The 21,676-nt window shown below is 48.1% G+C and overlaps 1 protein-coding gene across 1 annotated transcript in view; it reads right to left on the bottom strand.

The window, feature by feature from the left end:
- LOC147692216 (WD repeat-containing protein 62-like) overlaps nt 1-21,676 on the bottom strand; it is an 846,473-nt gene that overhangs the window by 726,505 nt on the left and 98,292 nt on the right. Inside the window, exon 10 of the mRNA XM_086938490.1 lies at nt 19,994-20,131. Coding sequence (XP_086794616.1) covers nt 19,994-20,131 — 138 coding nt within the window. The remainder of the gene's footprint in view (nt 1-19,993; nt 20,132-21,676) is intronic.

Below are 21,676 nucleotides of genomic sequence, written 5' to 3'. Positions count from 1 at the left end.
AACATCACGTCAAATCCTGGCGCGAACCGGAGGCCGGAGTACTGAGATACGGCCCCTGTCACCTTAGCCGCGCTGGGCGCTCGCGGACGCCCGCAGCTGTGGAGCCCTGACCGGGGGAATTGCTCAACTACAGTCCGTGGATTGTCAGGCCTGAGGCGGGCGAATAGGTGAAGCGGCGCCGACCCTCCAACAATCCCGCCGCCTAAGAGGACCGGGCCATCGATAGCTGCAGCACCGACTGGGAGATCCTACCATCAGCGGACACCAGCCAAGTGAGTGGCAGGGCGCTGGGCTCCCGAGAGTGTTCATCGCGGAGGCGCCCCGGCGCGGCCGCCATTTTATCTCGAAGCCAAGGAGCTGGGCGGGAGACGGACTGTTCCACAGGCTCATTGCTGGATTCTACTGCCGCAATATATACTTGTGAGGTCTCCATGGCAAACCAGCCCTTTCAAGGCGAACCGACTCCTGCCACTTTCTCGTATGCTGGGGTGTTGAGACTGAACCTGGCACTGCACACTATCGCAGCATATAGCGGCATCTGCCACCATCGGTAGTGTTCCCTGGTCCTGACAGACACCTGACATCGACTGCAGCCCAGCCATATGTATAGCACACTCCTGTACACGCTGAGGCTGAGCAGCGCTGGTGCGCCTGATGGCTGGCGGAGCCCGCCCTTTTCGGTCTAATCTGCCCTAGGAGCTGAGCCACATTTTTGCTGCCACTCGACAACCCCGGACAACCTCGGACGTTCCTCACAAATGCGAAGGGGCGCTAGGCTTGCATACATATACGACCCCTGACTGCTGTGCAGGGTTCGCCCGGCTGAACGTCGCAGAGAGCTCCGCGAAGCAGCTTGCACGGGACACCCCACTGTGAGGCGCCCCCCCACATCCAAGATGGGAGGGAAGAACGACGCAAGACAGCCCAGGCTAAACTTTGAACAAAAGCAGAAAGCCAAGCAAAGCACGTCGGAGCTGGAGATGGAGGCGCCCCCCTCACAAGGGCCTGCTGCAGACATAGACTTTGGGGCACTGATAATGGAAGTCAGGTCGAGCCTAAAAAGTATAGACTCCAAACTAGACGCCATGTCTTCGCAGCTAGAGTCTGTCAAAACCAAGGTGGATGCGCACGAAACTAGGCTGGACTGCGTAGAGAACAGGAACACTGAGTGCTGTGAGTTCCAACAACACACCAAACAGCATATCACCAACATCGAGAGGGAACTGGAATCCCTACGCGCCAAGGCAGATGATTTGGAGGCGCGGTCCCGGAGATCTAACATTCGGATCACGGGAATTCCGGAAACGGCAACACCGGCAAAATGTAGGTATTTGTGGCGGACCTCCTACATGAACTCTTTGACCCGGACCTCTCCCAAGTTTTCACGGTCGAAAGGGCACACAGAGCGCTTGGTAAGAAACCACCGCCCGGCGCAACGCCTCGCCCTATGCTTGCCAAATTGCTGAATTTCCAGGACAGGGACCTCATCCTGCGACTTGCCAGAGAGAAGGGTAAGATCACCCACAAAGGTAATCGCATCTCCTTTTACCCTGACTTTACCACCTTTGTTCAAGCGGCCAGAAAAGAATTTATGCCGGCCAAGAAACTGCTAATGCAACCTGGGGTCCAGTACTCGCTCCTGTATCCGGCGAAACTTAAGGTGATACATGAGCAAACAGCACACTTTTTCACGGATGCGCAATCAGCAATGAAATTTGCTAAGCACATTTGCGGTCCTGGGGCGAGACGGAAATCGCAGAGACTTGGAGTTGACTCTGGTCAACTTAGCGATAATGACTGAGCAAACTGAGCTGCCGGAAATACGATGTCATCTGGTCTGGCCTTTATCATTTGGCCCATGTGAACTGCCTGCACCTGTCCGTCCAAGTGATTTGTCTATCCTGATTTAGTCTAATTGTGGGCACTAAGGGTAGGCACCATATTGTATGCTATGCTACTGATTCGTGGTACTTTCCTTATCTATAGCTGGGACGCCTGTGGTCGCCCTGTGGAGGGGAGCACCCTTCGAGCTGTGTAAGTTTCCTTTATGTGCAGCCACCCTGTGCAAACAGGGGTGTAAGCTGGGAGCACCACGCCCCCATTGGGGTATCTCCCACTGTTTCTGTTTCTTGTTTACCAGAGCGTTACACAGGGCTCTGGTATGGGTCAATCACAACCTGATTTGGGGGTTGGTGAGGGCGGGTGGAGAGGGGGGTTGGGCTGTTTGTTAGTTGTTATGAAATGGTGCGATAGAGGACGTAATAGGTCATATCCAATGCATAGGGCATTGCTGTGCGCACTCACGGTTGAAATGGTGGTGAATACGAAAGAGGGCCCGGGGCGGGACCAGATAGCTCTGCAAGATTTCCGAAATGGGGGGAGTTAAATTGTGGACCTGGAACATTCGGGGTCAAGGACTCTACAAAAAAGCTAGACTGATGCATGGGATGCTTGCCAGACACAATGTGGACATATGCTTTATACAGGAGACGCACATCAACACCACCCCCTCGCTCAGATTTAAGCACTCTTGTTGGTCACATGTGTACTCTGCTATCTACTCTAACTACGCTAGAGGTGTAGCGATACTTATACGGAGGGGTTTGGATTGGCGGGAACACGCCTGCATGCTTGATAAGGAGGGGAGGTATGTTATTGTGCACGGCTCCTTGCAGGGGAGGCCGTTGGTGTTAGCAGCCATTTACGGCCCGAATGTAGATGATCCAGACTTCTTTCGAAATGTTTGGGCTCACGTCATGATGTTGGATTGCCCACAAATTGTGTTGGGGGGCGACTTCAATGTAGTGCTGAATGATGAACTAGACCGCATAGGCGTAGGGAGACCCACTCATGCTAAAGCGCGCCAGGGGATTCTGGATGTGATGGACGATGGCTTGCTGTCTGATGTGTGGAGATCTAGGCACCCCGACGACAAGATAGGAACATGTATAACATGCCACCATGCGACCTGGTCCCGCCTGGACTATTGGCTGGTGTCTCCTGCTGTGGTGACTTGGGCAGTGGAAGTAGATATACAAGCCAGATCGCTCTCAGACCACACCCCCTGCATGCTGGAACTGCGTGTACCCAATGCTCCTAGGAAGGCGTTTTTGTGGCGCCTGCCCCCACACGCACTCACAGACTCAGCTTTCACTGAGGACATTAGGGCAGATATTGTAAAGTACTTTGAGGAGAGTGAGGGCTCAGCATCATCAGAGGCCATAGTGTGGGACGCATTTAAGGCGGTGATTCGAGGCCAATGTATTGCGAGACAAGCCGGGGTGCTGCGGACTATTCGTCACACACTAACCCAGCTTGAGCGAGAATTAAAAGAACTAGACCTGGCCTTCTGCCACAACCCTACACTGGAGTTAGCAGGGCAGATGAAGTGCAAACTGCTTGCATTCAATGAGGAAGCTCAAAGGGAGGTGAAATTCTTGGGTAAGCAAGCGGAGGCCCGCAGATATGGAGAAGGGGACAGGCCGAGTAGAACCCTGGCACGACTGGTATCACCTCGCTCACAAGCACATTACATACACGCCATTCAAAATAGTGCGGGATCCCTGGTTGTTGGTCAGGAGGCAGTGCTGGACGCATTCACCGAGTTCTACGCATCTCTATACACCACTAGACAGCCCACGACCCCAGCCTCCCTAGACAGCTTCCTAGATTCCATTGCTCTCGTGTGGTTTAATGACCTTCACCGTCAGTACATGGATATCCCGGTCAGAGTCCAGGATATAACTCAGGTAATTAAGAGCATGCCCGCGAATAAAGCCCCGGGCCCAGATGGCCTGACGACGGCCTTCTATAAGGCGTACGCTGAGGAGTTGGCCCCGAAACTGCATTCTGTATTTGCAGAAGCCCTAGAGTTGGAATCCCTCCCGGACTCGATGCGCGAGGCCTTAATTATAACCTTATTGAAACCAGACAAAGACAGACAGATCCTCGACTCATATCGCCCCCTTTCCCTCATAAATGTTGACGTAAAAATTTATGCTAAGATCATTGCAGATAGACTTCAGCCCCTGTTGCCGTTGTTGGCACTGCCTGATCAATCGGGGTTTATTCCTGGACATGCCACCTCCCACAACCTCAGAACGATCTTTTCCATTTTACATTACCTTCATCCCTCTATTCAGGCAGCAGTAATTTTTCTAGACGCCACTAAAGCGTTTGATTCACTAGAATGGCCAAACATGTTCAGGATTCTAGGCAGGATGGGGTTTAGCCGCAACTTCATAACTCTTATTAGGTTACTGTACGACGCACCCAGGGCACGAGTAAGCGTGAATGGGCTCACATCTCAACCCTTTGCCATATCCAGGGGGACCAGACAGGGCTTCCCCTTGTCCCCACTACTTTTTGCCATCGCGATGGAGCCTCTTGCGGCCAGAGTTCGCCAACATCATACAGCAAGGGGGATAGGCTTCAGCTCTCGCAGTCTGCTAATTTCCATATGCAGACGACGTCACACTGTACGTCATAAACCCTGCTGAGAACTTAAACCCCATACTGCGCGAGTTTGTGCACTTTGAAGGCTTGGCTGGTGTGTCTATCAACTGGTCCAAATCCGTCGCGTTTCCATTAACCGACACAACCAGAGAATCGCCATCGGACTACCCCCTGCGTTGGGAAACGGACGCAGTTAAGTACCTGGGGTTATGGATCAGCCGTGACATACAGGAGCTGTGGACCCTAAATTTTGGCAAGGCGGTCGACCGGCTGGAGGGGAAGGTGGAAATCTGGAATAAACTCCCTCTGTCACTGGTTGCGAGAATAGCACTGGCAAAGATGGTGGTTCTCCCCAAATTTTTATATCTGTTTGTAAATATTCCATTGCCCTTGACGGCGCACTTTAATGCGCGTGTAAGGTCACTGTTGCTAACACTTGTGTGGGCTGGTGGACAGGCAAGGACATCTTGGGCGCTGCTCACGCTCCCGCTGCGCCAGGGCGGCCTGGGAGCACCCGACTTGAAATTGTACTCGCTGTGTGCGCAAGCGCAATCTTTACACTTCTGGGCCTTTCCCACCCCCTACCAGCCGCATGTCGCGGTGGAGCTGGCCGTGGCGGCCCCGTCGCCACTGAGCGTAGCACTCTATGGCAAGGTTTCAAGCCCATCCAAAGATGTGGACACAGTGGACATGCTCCGCTGGTCTTGGCGAGAATTACGCAATAGGGCGAAGCTCCCCCTACTCTACGCACCAGCCATTCCGCTGCGTGGTAACCCTATGATGCCCTGTTTGCGCGATAGGGGCGGAGCCCTCACACTTCGAGGGCAAGGCTTACACACCTTTGCAGACTTATATCCGAACGGGACCTTCAGAGACCTGGGTGTACGTGCGGAAGATCAATCTGAATCATTCTCTGATCTACTCCTGTATCACTCCCTCAAGGAATCCTGTAAGGCATTGTGGCCCCAATTCCCTGAGAAACCACCGCAGCTCCTTGACCTTCAAAACTTGCTTTCGAGACACTCCCCTAAGAAGCTGGTGTCTCGGCTGTACAACTGCAAGCAAGAACAATCCCCAATCACTGTGCAATCTTCTATGCAAGCCTGGAGCGATGACCTGGAGTCGCCCCTAACGGAGGAGCAATGGGAGTACTGTTGTAGGCAACTCACAGCGCTATAGCTCAATTACAGATTGAGATTAGTGCATTTCAAATTCCTACACAGGTACTACCGCACACCGATGTTGCACCGCATGGGCATCAGGGAGGACGCCACATGCTGGAAATGTGGTGGCGCAGATGCATCCTTCCTACATGTGGCGTGAAGCTGCCCCAAGCTCAAGAGGTACTGGTCCGGCATCTTCACTGCCATTAATCAGATCCTGCACAGAACCGATGAGCCATCCCCACTTCTGGGTCTACTGGGATATTTTTATGACACTTTACCCGGGGACAGGAAGCTACATGCGCTATTGCTCCTTTATGCTAAGAGACAGGTAGCGGTGCACTGGGGACGCGCGATGTTGCCTACATTTGCTGTGTGGGTGCGGGATGTCACATATGGGAACACGCAACTTGAGCACTACTGGGAAACAATGCCCACCGCTTTCAGGCCTAAAGATATATGGGAGCCATTCATGCAGTGGTCACGGGAGCGTGCAGATTCCACCGCATCTGGACACTCACCCGCAGTGGAAATTTCTGATGATATGGGCTGACTTATCTAAGACTGCGCATGAGACCTCATGTTGAAGTAAGACCTGAGTATGATAGTACTCCATGGATGTAAGTTGGACTTATTGGTACCCGGATGGGGAATGCATGTTGATATGCCGCCACAACTTGCGGTACCCATTCCCTGGCTGGGCGATCCCTTGTGTGGGTCTGTTCCCCCCCCCCCCTCCTCCCCGTGTAGTTGAGTGCTGCCTGTCCGTTGTACTTCCTGCTGCTGTCTGTACACCTGTGGAGTGATGCCTTGCCCAAATGCATAGAACCCTTCACGCGCGTACCGTTATGCCTGTTTGAAACTCCTCCTCTGCACCTGAGTTGGTTTTTATTGTTGTTGTGGGGGGGGGGGGGGGTAGAAAAAGGGGCCCGTAGATGTAGATTGATCCGCACTGGCTGTTATTTATATTAACTGCTATTATGCATGCACTGTTGCCTCGCCAGCACTTATCATTAGATAGTGCTCAATATGTCTATTGACCCCTAAAAATGTGAGACAAATTGATTAGCTATTTTATATGCCGCGGATCTGTGGGGCCACATGGACTTGCTTAATTTGTTTAAAATCCAATGCAGATTCCTTCGTAATTTAGTAGGCCTCCCGCAGTCAACACCCTCGATCCCCCTCTGCTTGGACCTTGGTTCCCCACCGATCAATGAGATGGCTAGATTTAGGCTAGTGGCCCTGTGGAGACGGATATGGACATCTCCAGATCTATCCCTCTTTGCAAAGGAACTGGCCGAAGTTAGGTCTATTAGGGGTTCAGGGAAAATCCCATGGCTTTCTGCTGTTAAATCTATCCTTAATGACATGGGCTTGGAACACCTGTGGACATCTCCTCAATCTAATGTCTTCCCTTCCAAAGATGAGTTCAAATCCTTGTATTGGGCCACAACCCGCCTAAAAAGAGTTCTGCTCTCTAACAAAAACAGCCTTACAGGCAGGTTTTTAACATTCAAACTTGACCTATCGCGAGAGCCCTATTGGGATGTAATAACTCGACCGTTAGACAAGAAGCTGTACCATCAGTTTAGAGTGGGCGCTTTGCCCTTGAACCCTTTTCTAAACAAACGGTCTACAGGGTTATCGCCCTATTGTACATGCTGCCCAGGTCATATTGAATCTGAAGGACATTTCCTTTTTGCTTGCCCTAGGTACGCTGCACCCCGAAAGAAATGGCTAAAACCTTTGTTTCAAAAACTACCATTCAAAACATCGATGGAAGCAATATGGGTGCTTAGGACTAACACCTCCGAACTCTTCGTAGTAACTCTGGCAAAATATTTGGGATGGGCTTGGCTCCGAAGGCTAAAAAACAACACGCCTTAGCCCCAAGGACCAAGATGCTCTACAATCGGTCATAATCTGCTTGACTATGTATCAGCTAACTGTTCCATGACTTAGCTGCTTCATCTGTACCCCTTGTTTTTTGCCATATAAAGGGCCCGTTTACAATGAACTTGAACTGCAATGTCTTCTTTTTAACTTAAATTTATCCTTTTTATAAAATAGCCAGGTTTTTTCATTAATTGAAATTTAATCCTGTTTTATCCATTTGTCTTAAATGTTCCTTATTTGTATACTTTTGTTAGTGTTTAATCTCTTTCATAGTTTTGTTTTTACCTGTTTTTGCTTAAATTGAATCAGTTAAATTCTTTTGTATTTTAATGTGTCTTTTATGATTTGTTAAAAATCGAAATAAAGACTTTAAACCTGAAAACCTGATTAGCTACTGTCACATATACATGCTACACTCTACACAATGTCATATATAATGTCGCTGCTTGGCACATCGAATGGTGTGACGATTTGTTCTTGTGATAACCCAATCTGATAGCGGCCTGCCTCCGGGTTGTTGGCGCGACGCTGTGTAACTTGTACAATGACTAATAAACGTCTTACACAAAAAAAAAAAAATTGTGAAGACATTCTTTGTCCCAACACTTTGAGCTATAGTTGTGTGTATTGATCCAGAATCTGCTGCAATATTAAATGGTAGGGTTCATCAAACAAATACAATTCTGTTTAATACTTTTGATGCACAATACAGCATCATGTTTGACATTCAGCGCTGAACTCTTAGATTCAGTATCAATCTTCTATGTGCTTCAGCCAATTTCTATAACATTTCAAACTTGGTATTTTAGCCTTTTCATTTTATAAATTCTGGCAAAGGACCCAATAGTTTCCTATTCAAACCACTTCACATTGCAGGATGAACGTTTTGCAAACTGGATTGAATGAAACCACCAGATGGGTAACATGATTTAAGATTATCTCAACCTAGTTGCACTTTTTTCGTCTTTATTACACTTCACATTCAATATAATTTTTCACAATGCAGCCCTGGAACAATGACCTGATAACTCTGCTTTGTTAGTAATCACATTATATCCATGTTGCACCGCTTATTAATCCAGAGCCTTTTCTGAATCTCTTATTTGTTGGTATGCATTATTGTTTGGTTACAAATTAGTTTAACATGGAATGTTCCACCTTTTCAATTTGTAGCTAGTTTCTTTTAGCCCAAAACATTCTTCCAAAATAATTCTTATTTGTGATTAAAAATGCGAACCGTGTGATTGCCACGAAAACTAATTGAGAGAAGTGAACACCTAAATGAACTGCACGTCTTTTTACCAATTTGATTAAAAAGACTCAATTCTTCAGGTCAAAATAAGATGGTCTCGTTCTTTATTCACATATAGTTCAGAAAATATTTTCATTTCTGCCACTTTGTTATGGATTCTATTGTGGCAGGTAGAAACAGTTGTGGAGGAGTTAAATGAAACTGCTGCGCAGAAGACAGTGTTACTTTACCTAGTGGCGTGCAGAGTGAAATAAAGCCTAACATTAATGTTTTAACAATTAATTCAATAGATTATGTAAAGTGATAACAAGTTAACACACCCATTTTCAATATTTTTTTGTATTCATGCAATAGTATTTATAAGAGGTAACTATCATTTAAGAAGTAGTAAAATGCACTTTTTGAATATTTTCGAGCTTTCGACAGTTTTAAATGCCTGTGCTGTTACAACATTTTATTGAGGTAGCGGAGATGATCAGTTAGTGTATTTTCACATTGATAAAATGTGCAAGAATGCAACTGCCTCGCAGAGTCTAGTATTTTTTTTATATATTCTCCAAAATAGCCGCTTAGCATCAACAAGTTACATATTTAACATGCAGACATAGTTTTCTACACACTAAGAAACAATTAATATAGCTTTAGAGCCCGCCGTAGCAGGTTCTACTGGCCATTAAAGGTCTGCTCCAGCGATAAAGGCTTGAGCCGAAGGTGAGAGTCTTTAACAAGGGAGCAGGCCTTTAGTGGCCAGAAGAGCCTGTATGGCTATTAGAACATTCAGCCCCTAGAGGGCTGAATGTTCTAATTTGTAAACAAAGGCCTCACGTAGTCCGGGGGAATCAAACTCCGTCAGGCTCAGTGAGGCCTTTGTTAAACAGTGGAATGTTGATGCTCTGGGCTCCTACTGACCATTAGAAGACCAGAGCAATCCATTGTTTTCAATGGAGCTCCCAACATTCCGATGTTATACTAAGAGATCTGTCTCGCACTGGGTTACCTCGGGTCTAGGCTCATGCCTCAATAACTATGGGGATATTGTGGTTTGAAAGGAAAAGTCTAGCACTGGCTGAGCATGGGTTTTGTAAGACACTTGAAAAGGGTACCTTGCAGTGTTTCACGTGAAGTGGATGTATCTGTCTATAAATTACACATGACCATTTTTGCCCCATTTAAAACCAGTTGAAAGGGATCTTCACAGCAATGACAGCAAGATGCTGCAGAAATGTGCAGGTCCACTTCAGGATTGGCATTTAGCAGTGATTCTGACTTGTCAACAACACTGAAGTAAATTCACGGAGTTCCTCTTGTTCAGCAATGTACTGTATTCAAAAACACCAGTGTTGCAGCACAGCCACCTCCAACAGGTCTAACCTACAAAAAACTCCCAAACACAACTTAGTAATTTTAGTCATACAACTCCCAGATTGAACATTAGGCATAATACAGTTCTAATAAGAAATTACTCCTTAAGGAGGAACATAAGCAACTACAGGCCACTAATAAGACCGTCATCAATTTCAAATAGCTGAATTGATCTATACATAGAGTTCACGGTACTGTAATTCAAAAGTGTTAGACCTGTCTGACCTGTTGCGTAGCCCTTCCTAATATTTATTTATTTTGTCCCCTTTTAGCCCCTCATACCCTTCTCATCTTTTTGTGTCCACTAGATTCTTTTGGAGTTGGCCTGGGGGATAGATGCTCTTTGGCCCTCATAGTTTTTCACCTCAGGCCTAGATGCCTTTCCAAACAGGAATTGATCTACAAAATGGTGGCTACCAACTGCCACAACTTTCACACCTGAGATCTGACCCATAGGACAGAATAGGGCATTCCAGAACCTTCTGGCCCCTTCTGGACCTTTGAGGGTCAGCCTATATAAGGCGGAATGCTGGGCAGCCATTTTAGAGTGGTTGTTGTTGTTGTTGGTGCTTGGTGGTAAAGGAACCCTGAGGTCTGGTTGGAGCTTAGACTACTGTGATTAGGTGAAGGGAGATCCTGTCAGGGTTGATAGCCCTTATTGGTCTGCTGCCAGAGCTGAGAATCTGCCTCCCTTCCAGTTGATCTGGCCCAGCTGAGGGTATTATCCAGGAGGTAATATTGCCAGTTCAGAGCAGCTGGGAAATCCACAGCAGTAAGCGCCTTCATCGGACTTGACCTGAGAGTGTAGGAGGAGGAAAGGAGGCTGAAGTGTTCCCCTACCTTGCTCACCCACGTCGTCCGTTCTGCCTAGAGAACCCCCCGTTGCTGTGCGCAGAAGTGGTTCCCTTGCTGAAGGAACTGAGGCCCCCACTGAATCGGAGTGTCTGGTGGTTCCCTGGCGTCCTGCTGGTGGGGAGTGGGAGTCGGAGAAGCGTCTTGCCGTGTGCGCAGGCCAGGAAGCTAGAGCGGAGCTCCTCCCCGGCTGTGGGCGGTGCCGTACTAAAGCAGACCAACTTCCGCGCATGCCCGGGGAGCGAGACTAGACGGTAGCGTCTCTCCAGCGGCGCGTCCGCAGTGAGTGTGGTGGCAGACAGCCCCCCTGCGCGCTCTACGCTGAGGCCAAGTCTCTCCGCCGGGCAGGGAGAGGCCCGATTTAACCCACTGATCGAGCGGAGTCCAAGCGGAGGAGGAGCTGTGGCAGAGGGCTGATAAACGTCTTGCTGTATTCCTAATCCCCGGATGGCTGTAAGTAATCCGAGGCCCCGGCGGCAGGAGGAGGGTGTTACACTCGCGCACCCATCAAGTAAGCTGGGCACACAGGGAGGTCTGGGGAGAAGTCAACCGGGTTGTCCTCCAAGGCCTCCCCACTGTTGAATCTGAGGGAAGAAGTGAGGGGGTGGGGTCGGGGAAATTCACCGGAAACCCCACCCAGCAACAGGGGGCAACCCTTGAAAGAGCCAACCCGGGTAATCAGAGGTCTGAGAACTGGAAACCCTGCTTAAAAGTCTTTACCTTATCCAGATTCTCCGTGAGTCTCTTTAGGAGTCCTGGGAGCCCCCACTGACCAGATCCCCTCTTGTAATCAGGATACAGATTTGGGCCTGTGTGGGGACTGTCCCAACCGGACAATGCAATAACCCCGGTTTGCAGAGACAGGATAAAGAAGGATTGGGAGTCTAGTACTTGGAGAGAGATCATCTTATATAACCCATGAGACATTGAAAGTAGTGAAACCTTGTTGAATGTATGTAATACAGAACAGTGAAAAGTGCTTGCTAATTACAGAAACTCAAGCTAACTTATATGTATGAAGGAAAGTCTATTAGAACCGTAGGAGCTCAACCCAAAGTGATTGTTAACGGTTTGACTAATGAAAGTAAAAGTAGTAATGATTTGTAAGATTCTGTGATGCATTTAAGTCCTATAAAAAGTCAACAAAACCACAAAGTACTATTTTTATAAAACAATTCGTATTTTTACACAAAGATTGGTGTAGCGTCATTTTAGAGTGGAATTTCATTGGGTTACTGCTGGGTGTTATCAAGTCAAGTCAAGTCAAAGAATGTATATAGCGCTCTACATACCCAGAGGGTCTCAAGGCGCTTGAGGAGGGGAGGGGAATTACTTGTCAAATATCCACATTTTAAGTTGCTTTCTAAATGCTAGGTGATTCTGGGTAAGGCAAAGGTGAGTGGGAAGGGAGTTCCAGGTTTTAGCTGCCAGGTAGGAGAAGGATCTACCTCCCATGGTGGTTTTGTTGATGCGAGGTACAGTGGCAAGGGCTTGGTTGGATGATCGTAGCTGGCGGGAGGGGGAGTAGAAGGACAGTCGTGTGTTGAGGCATTCTGGTCCGATTTCGTAGAGTGCTTTGTGTGCGTGGGTTAGTAGCCGGAAGGTGATCCTCTTATTGGCGGGAAGCCAGTGGAGGTTTTTCAGGTGACCAGAGATATGTTCTTTACGCGGGATGTCTAATATGAGCCTGGCTGAGGCGTTTTGAATTCGTTGGAGTTTTTTCTGGAGTTTAGCGGTAGTACCGGCGTAGAGGGTGTTTCCGTAGTCCAGTCTGCTCGTGACCAGGGCGTGGGTGACCGTTTTCCTAGTTTCGGTGGGGATCCAACGAAATGTTTTTTTGAGCATGCGAAGAATGTTGAAGCAGGATGAAGAGACGGCGTTGACTTGTTTGTACATTGAAAGTGAGGAATCCAGGATGACGCCCAGGTTCCGTGCATGGTCTGTCGGGATGGGTGCTTTTCCAAGGGCTTCTGGCCACCAAGAATCGTCCCATGCGGAGGGGGAGGTACCTAATATAAGGACTTCTGTTTTATCAGAGTTCAGTTTCAGACGGCTATGTTTCATCCATTCGGCAACTTCTTTCATTCCTTCGTGTAGGTTAGTTTTGGCGGTGCGAGGGTCATTGGTGAGTGATAGGATCAGTTGAGTGTCGTCCGCGTAGGAGATGATGTGGAGGTTGTGTTGGCATGCGATGGTCGCGAGGGGGCTCATGTATACGTTGAAAAGGGTGGGGCATGAGTGAAGATCCTTGTGGAACGCCGCAGATGACTTCAGTGGCCTCTGACTTGAATGGTGGGAGGCGGACTCTCTGGGTTCTTCCGGTGAGGAACGAGGTGATCCATTCTAGTGCTTTTCCTTGGATTCCAATGTTTCTGAGGCGCTGTAGAAGGGTGTTATGGCAGACTGTGTCGAAGGCTGCGGAGAGGTCGAGGAGGATGAGGGCGACTGTGTCTCCATTGTCCAGTAGGGTTCGAATGTCGTCTGTTGCTGCGATGAGGGCGGTTTCAGTGCTGTGTTTGGCTCGGAAGCCGGACTGTGAGGAGTCGAGGGAGTTGTTGGCTTCGAGGAAGGCGGCGAGCTGTTTGTTGACAGCTTTCTCGATGACTTTGGCCGGGAATGGAAGGAGCGAAATGGGACGGTAGTTTTTGAGTTCGGTGGGGTCCGCTGTGGGTTTTTTCAGAAGGGCGCTGAGTTCTGCGTGTTTCCAGCTTTCCGGGAAGGTGGCGGAGTTGAGGGAGCAGTTGATGACGTCTCTGAGGTGCGGTGCTATGATGGAGTCTGCTTTGTTGAAGATGTGGTGAGGGCATGGGTCAGTTGGGGATCCTGAGTGGATGGAGTTCATCAGGCGGATAGTGTCCTCAGTGGAGATTGGATTCCAGTCATTAAGGATGTTCGAGGGTGGTGAAGGTCCAGCAGATGGTTGGGTGGGTTGGTCTCCGGGTTGGTTGTCGAAGCTGTTGTGGATGTCTGCAATTTTGTTGTGGAAGAATGAGGCTAGGGAGTCGCAGAGGGCTTGAGAGGGGGTGATGTCGTTGGAGTTGGCCGAGGGATTGGTTAATTCCTTGACGATGTTGAAAAGTTCCTTGCTGTTGTGGGCGTTGCTATCTAGTCGGTCCTTGAAGGCCGTTTTCTTGGCTTTTCGGATCAGTTGGTGGTGTGTGCGAGTGGCGTTTTTGAAGGCTTCCTTGGTGCTGGTGGTTGGGTCTTTTTTCCAGGCCTTCTCCAGGGAGCGGCAGAGTTTCTTGGATTTCTTGAGATCATCGTTGAACCAGGAGGCTTTCTTGCTGCCAGGTTTGATTTGTCGTTTTTTCAGTGGAGCTAGGATGTCGGCGCTGTTGGATAACCATAGGGTGAGGTTGGTGGCGGCTTGGTCGGGGTTTGAGGAGTGGGCTGGGGGGTTTAGAAGAAGCGATGAGGAGATCTGGTCGATGGTGATTTTGTTCCAGTTTCTTTGCAGAGTTGGTTGGGGGTGGTTGTTGGGTTTGGGCTTGTTGTAGGTAAAGTGGACGCAGCTGTGGTCAGTCCAGAGGAGAGCCGTAGTGTGGCTGAAGGATACATGGTTGCTGGAAGTGAAGATAGGGTCGAGTGTGTGACCTGCGATGTGGGTGGGGGAAGTGACCAGTTGTTTAAGTCCGAGGTTGGCGAGGTTGTCCAAAAGGGTGGTGGAGTTATGGTCGTTGCTCTTTTCAAGGTGAAAATTGAGGTCTCCCAGAAGGATGTAGTCTTTGGATGGGAGGGCGTGTGGAGTGATGAAATCCGTGATGTCCTCACTGAATTGTGCGCGGGGTCCTGGAGGTCTGTAAAAGAGGGTGCCTCTGAGTGTGGTTTTGGGGTCGGTGTGGATCTGGAAGTGAAGGTGTTCAGAGTTGGCGAGATTGACGTCAGAGCTGGTTGAGATGTGGATGGATTTCTCGTGGACGATAGCGATTCCTCCTCCTGTGTGGCCGGTACGGTCCTTGCGTATGATCTTATAGTCTTCTGGGATGGCAATGGTGATGTCTGGGGCGGAAGAGGCGTTCATCCATGTTTCTGTTAGGAAGGCGACGTCCGGAGATATGGTGTCTAGTAGATTCCAGAGGTCGATGGCGTGCCTGTGGACTGAGCGGGTGTTGAGCAGGAAGCATTTTAGGTGGTTGGGGTCGGATATCTGTTGTGTGTTCGTAGATGAGGAGTTGTTCTTGGTGCCGTCGAACTTGCAGGAGTAGCAAGAGAAGGGTCCATGGGTGTGTCCAGGAGCGGCTTGGACGCAGTTGGGGGAGCGGCCGGGGTTAAGGGTTAGGAGGGTGGTGGCATCGTAGGTGATGCGGGAGGACTGGGCGATGCGAGGGCCAGGGGGTATGGCGCTAGGCGCGGGCCAGGCGCGGACGGGCGTAGACGGGCTTACCTTTGGCGCACCTTCGGCGCGGATTGGGTGCGAACGCTGCGCGTGTGCGCTGCGCGCATGGGCTACTGTCATATATGGAAGGTGGGAAGGGGGAGGGGCGAGGGCGGCTCAGCTGGGAGGCGGGGCGGGGCGGGTTCAGGTCAACACGGAGCACAACAACAACAGAGACAAAATGGAGGGGGGAGTCGAGCAGGGCGCCGGGGGATATCGCGCAATTAACTCAATGGCAAGACAAATATGGTGCAAGCAAGCGAGGTCAATACAATTAATTTGCAGTTCAAAATATAGCACAGTCAATCAATGCAGCGCAGTTCTACGATACCGGCAAGCAAGCGAGGTCTATACAATTAATTTGCAGTTCAAAATATGGCACAGTCAATCAATGCAGCGCAGTTCTACGATACCGGCAAGCAAGCGAGGTCTATACAATTAATTTGCAATTCAAAATATGGCACAGTCAATCAATGCAGCGCAGTTCTACGATACCGGCAAGCAAGCGAGGTCTCTACAATTAATTTGCAGTTCAAAATATGGCACAGTCAATCAATGCAGCGGAGTTCTACGATACCGCTTCTCGGTGGAGAGACAGGGGAGCGACCACTCAGAGCAGAAGCAAAGAGGGATCTTCACGCATGTGCCTCTATTAGAGATTGTCTTACCCTAGGCCAGGCTACCCTAGGTGACCTGACAAGTTTAGGTCCAACAATAGGCACTGAGTAACGCATTGAAATGAGCAGATCTAAATCTGCTCTGACTATGCATTCATTTCACTTCACATCCAACAAAGCAGACTCTTTCAAATTCATGCAGGTCTAATTTGAACAGCCTTTTCAAAAAAGCTCCTTTTGAGTAATTTGCCTTTTGCCTGCCCATATATTGGCAAGTAGTAAAGTATGCAAATGTTGCTCATTACTTGTAGTTACACTCCTGAAATGTTCTAAAATCAGAACTTTTTCACTCAAATGAGGGGTTATTAAAAAAAATCTGAAGATTATCGTTCCTCTAGAATAACCATTCCAGATTCACATTTGAAAATAAAAGCTGAATAGTTTTTAAAGTCAATATTGTTGGAAACTGGCACTTTATACAGTGAACCAAAAAGAAGTACACGTTGTACAGAGTCCAAGAAAAAACCAAAGGAATTAAAGAGACACAAATGACACCCCAAATGCTCTTTTTGTGTGGGCGAGCAGTTAGGCATGTCAGAGGTAAGTGCTAAGCATTTATTGCATTCACAAAGGCAGTAAATGAGACACACACTGAAAGAAATCGGACACCGATTTATTTAAAAAGAACAAATACTTTTATATTCATTTATATATAAAGATCGTAATCAGGTAAGTACTTTTCGAGTTATGAATTTTTAGTTTTCAAAAGTTGACAGTGCAATTTATGGGAGCAGTAATGTAGTCCAATGGGGAAAACATGTAGTGCATTCAGGCACTTAACAGCAACTTACAGAACTGTTCTCCAGGACTTAAGGTGAGTATAGGGCAAGGTCCAAGACCACACCAGTAGGTCACCTCGGGAGGCTGTGGGGCGTCCAGGTGCAGAGGTATGTCACAGCATCAGGTGTCCCATTCACTTCAAATGAGAATGGTCTGGTTGAAAACAGGCTGCAAGCTGAGACAGGGGCACCAGTCTGGGGTAAACCGGGGAGAAGGGGGGTGGGGAGGGGACCCATCCTTGAGATCCTTGGGCACATGAGGACACAGTTGGTCCACTTCCCCCCAGGCTGTGGGTCTTGGGTGCAGTGGTGTCCTTTGGCATCTGATTTGATGTTAGAGTCAATCACGGTTGGAGTGGGCCTGCAGAAAGAGGCTGCAGGTGGTGACAGGAAGTCTAGTCTAGGCAAACCCAAGGGTGGGCTTAACTCATGTGGGTCTGGGGTCCTCGTTAGCACCGTCACCTCCCTTGGACTTGGACAGTGGAGAATAGATGCTTTGAGGAGTCGAGTGGCAGCGGTTCAGGACTCACTCTTTGTCTTTGATTCCTGCAGAAAGGGGCATACAGGACATCTGGGCCACTTCCATTGTAGGTCTCACTGTTCCTGAAGTCCCGCGACGTGAAGGTTGGTTTACCTCAGAGTTGGTTGCTGCCAGGGATCTGGTACACCAGATATTGGATTTGTGTGGTCAGTCCTGGCATCCCCACACTTGGAGGAAGGAAAGATCGGACCTGTAGGAGCACAGCTACCTCTTCCTGGGCCTCTGCGGCATTGGTAGTCCCCGTAGGCGCAGGCCTGTATACCAGGTGCTGCTTCTTTGGTGCCTGCGGCTGGAAAGGAGTAACTCCTCTACTCCAACTGAGTGTTTTGGCAATTGGTGAAGCACTGACAGCCCTCGGGGTTTCTTGGAGTCAGCACAGCAGCAGAACAAGTCAGTTGCTCCACGAGGTTAGGGTGCAGCAGGCAAGCTAACAGGTCTGGTGGCAAGTTAGTTGTGCTCCTTTTTTCCCGAGTAGGCAGCCTTCTTCTTTGTCCACTTCTTTCTGTGTGTCGAAATCTGAAGTCCTGGTATCCGGGGGTCCCTCAAATACTAGCTTATGGGGCATATAGGGGAGTGAGGGGTAGTAGCCAATGGGCTACTTACCCCTGGGGGTCACTACACCCCCTAGATGACCACTTTCTTCGGGAAGTAGGCATTACCCTGTCCCAGAATTCCTAATGCCACCAAACACAAGATGGTGGCATTCCTAATTTTGTGTCCACTTTAAACTGATCACCCTAGAGGTGTGTCCAACTTGGCAGTGTAACAAGCCTCCTGCAGAGCTAATTTGCCCACCTATCAGAGTGCCAAATGGGCTCAGGGCAAAGGGTGGCTTTCCCCTGTCTGAGGAAGCCTTGGGTTGCATATCACAGGCGGCAGAGGCCTTTGAAGTCTCCTGACTTGATATGCTGATTTACCAGCCTTCCTGGAGGATGTGTTACACCTCTCTCCAGAGCACGCATTGTTCCTGATTTCCTTAGAACAAGGGGTTTCATCCCTGGAGGTCAGAAACTCATCTGTGGCGGAAGACTTGACAGACAGACTTGAGAGCTGGTAGGTTTCAGGGGGTACCTCGAAGGTACCCTTTGGTTGCATGTATTAATAAATCCAACACTTGAATCAGCATGAGTTTATTAATACGGGTGCTTGATACAAAACACGTTTTGACCAGTTTCCAGACCATAGATGGCTTCCTTGTTCACTTGTACTGTCAGTAATGGAAGTGGCCAGAACAGGGGCATATCTGGTCACGCAGATATGTCTTCACGTGTAATTTAATGCAACCTGCCTTAGGGCTGTAAGGCCTGCTGTAGGGGTGACTTGTCAACTTTACATGCAGTGTTAGAGGACTTTGCACACAAGTGTATGCCATGTCGTGTTTTCACTTTCTGGAGCACCTCGTCACACAGCCTGCTGTGGCAGTCTGTAGAAGTTTGGTGCTGGGTCCCTTAGAGTGGCACAATATATGCTGCAGCTCTTAGGGGCACTCTTTAGTATATATGCCCTACGTACCAGAGGTACCATTTACTATGGACTTACAGAGGTGGTATAGGCCTGGTCACTTGAGGATCAAGTGACCAGTGGTCTTGTTTTGGGGCAAGAACACAGGCACTGGGGTCTTGGTTAGCAGGAACCCAGTGCAGTTCAGTCAAAGTTGCATCAAATACCAGGCAAAAATATGGGGGACTACTGCAACAAAAACCCAGTTTCTTACAAATATACATTTTCTGCCGAAAACTGAAATAGAAAGTATAATTAAATACAATGAAAGCTGAATTTTCTAAATGAGATTAGACAATGTGGCTGAACAAAACTTGGATAAATCATAGCAGTCACAATCAACACCCAACATATTGAAAAAATATGTGTCTTTCGATGCACATTGTGGATGTTATTGTTAAAACTTTAAGGTCCTTAAATATGTTTCCTACTTACTAAATAAAATCTCTTTATTAATTCTTCTTTTCCCACTTCATTACTGCCCCCCATGCCCATGTGCTTTTTCATTTTAATACTGATCCTAAAATTCTGAATGCGGTGTGCTGGGATTTTCTACTGTTTGCACCTGTATATCTAAGAGGCTTTAACAAATGAATGCCTTGTTGTTGCATTGGCTGCAACTGGTAGCAGAGTAAAAGTAGAGTGCACAGAATAAACTAATGCACTTCAATATAAGTGAAATGTATATTTATTTAGGAAACACAGACGAAGGAAAGCAGATCAATCAAATGAATAAAATATCCTCATTTATCATAGAAGCAACAGATATACGAATGATTTATTTTGAAGTTTTCCCCAAAAGCAAGCGTCTTTTGGCCCTCAGCAGTCTGTACAGCCATGTGATACTCTAATGTTTGGTATGGTTAGTTGGATATTTTAGATGAACTTCAGAACCAGAGGTATGCAGCTGGTTGCATGCTAGATTATCCAGATCTTCTCAACTTTTTTAACAACTTTGAAAACTTTTTACAAGACAGCAATACTTCGAATAAAGCTCAGAGTTTACGCCACAATATTTTATTCCCTGAAAAAATAGTGCACTTGGGATTTAGGGCCATCTGTCCAGGTTGAGATGTTGTGCTCCCAATGTAAGCACATCTCCATGAAAAGAAAAATAACAAATAATGGAAATACTTACATGACTATATATGTTTCGCTGCAACTCTGGTACAGCACCTCTGTCCAGATTCCAAATACGAATGGTGCTGTCAGAAGAGCAGGTCAAAAATGATCCCCTGGGCACGCAAGCTTTATCATCTTCCAACTCCGGATACACCTTCCATTTGTATAATTGAATGCAAATTATAAAATTAATTAGTTATGGTTTTAACAATCTAATCACATATTACATTTTAATGGATTTTGGCTTGCAGGTTTTAGCATCCCAATAATGCTTATGTGCTAGGAAACATCACAATTCATTATAACAAATAAATGCTTTTACTGATTTACTGTTTAAGATTTCACATAAAACAATATTTTAGTATATCTATCCATTTCATAATTTATGGGAGCAATCTTTATTAGGGAATCATAATCTTAATGCAGATTCATGATGTTATAGTCTTATATAGGCGACTTCTGTCAAATCTAAGAAAACATACAGTATACCATGGCAACAATTAGTTACAGTTACTATTGTACAAGTTACTTACCTTCGGTAACAATGCATCTGGTAGAGAGGATTCTAGCCACAGATTCCTTAACATAGAATTTTTCCCAGGCATGAGACTGGATCCGGAATTTGTTTTGCCACAGCATCCCTGCGCGCCAAGGGGAAGGCATCACGCGACTCCGCCCAGGCGTTTTCCGCGTACATGACGTCAGAGAGGTCACATAAGTCCCAACCCGGGTGGCCTACGTCAGTTTTCTTCGGAGAACTTTTCCGCGCCACAACGCAGAGCCATCAGACAAAACTGTGGGAGTATGGGAACAGTGTGCGAAAGAGCAGAAAAATTGGAAAAGGGAATGGTGACGAACAATACCATAAGGAGCAGTGTCAACACAGCAGCACCCAGAGGCAGGGGAAAAGAAGAAAGAAAAGAGCACAGCCCTGAGCAGCCACCCTGCCATTACGTAGACAGCCCCCTGGAGACAAGGAACACATGTAAAAATGTCATGACAACATGTAGCAGGACTACCCCAACCAAGAACAATGAAGGGGAACCAGTCAGTCCAAGACAAACAAGGAACGACAAACCTCTAAGACAACCCCATCACAGAGTGTGACAACACCTCAAAGGAACAAAGGGCAGAGGCACAGCCAGATGACCCCAAGCTAGAGGATAGCAGAGGGGCCAGACCGGTAGCAATAAGGAGAGAGGAAGGGGAGGGAAGAGATTGAAGGTATGCCAGAATCGTGGAGCAACCAGAGCAGAAGGGCACAGAAGTACCTATATACCCATCCTCCAATGTGCCAAAAGAGGAGGAAAGGAACAAGAAACAGGACGAACCATCCCGTCAAAAAGAGCGAAAGAATGCACTCACAGAAGACATAGTCACAGGGAGGTGAGTGCAGAAGACCAAGCCAAAGGTCCTCGCAGAAAGGGGAAGAAGGGCGGGCCGTGAAGGAATCTGGGGCTAGAATCGTCTCTATCAGATACATTGTTACCGAAGGTAAGTAACTCGTAAATCTGATAGAAACTACTAGCCGCAGATTCCTTAACGTAGAATAGATACCCTAGCCATACCCAGGGAGAAGGAGGGTCTGCGAGAGGACCCCTCCAGCCTGGACATAACAGAGGGTCCCACAGCGGACGAGTCCAACGGACAGGGCGAGGAGCTGTGTCCCCCCAGGCAAGTGGAACCCCTACAGTCAGAA

Source organism: Lissotriton vulgaris, chromosome 9 (genome assembly GCF_964263255.1).
Source record: "Lissotriton vulgaris chromosome 9, aLisVul1.2, whole genome shotgun sequence".
Taxonomy (NCBI): domain Eukaryota; kingdom Metazoa; phylum Chordata; class Amphibia; order Caudata; family Salamandridae; genus Lissotriton; species Lissotriton vulgaris.
This window is presented reverse-complemented; position numbering and strand designations above follow the sequence as displayed.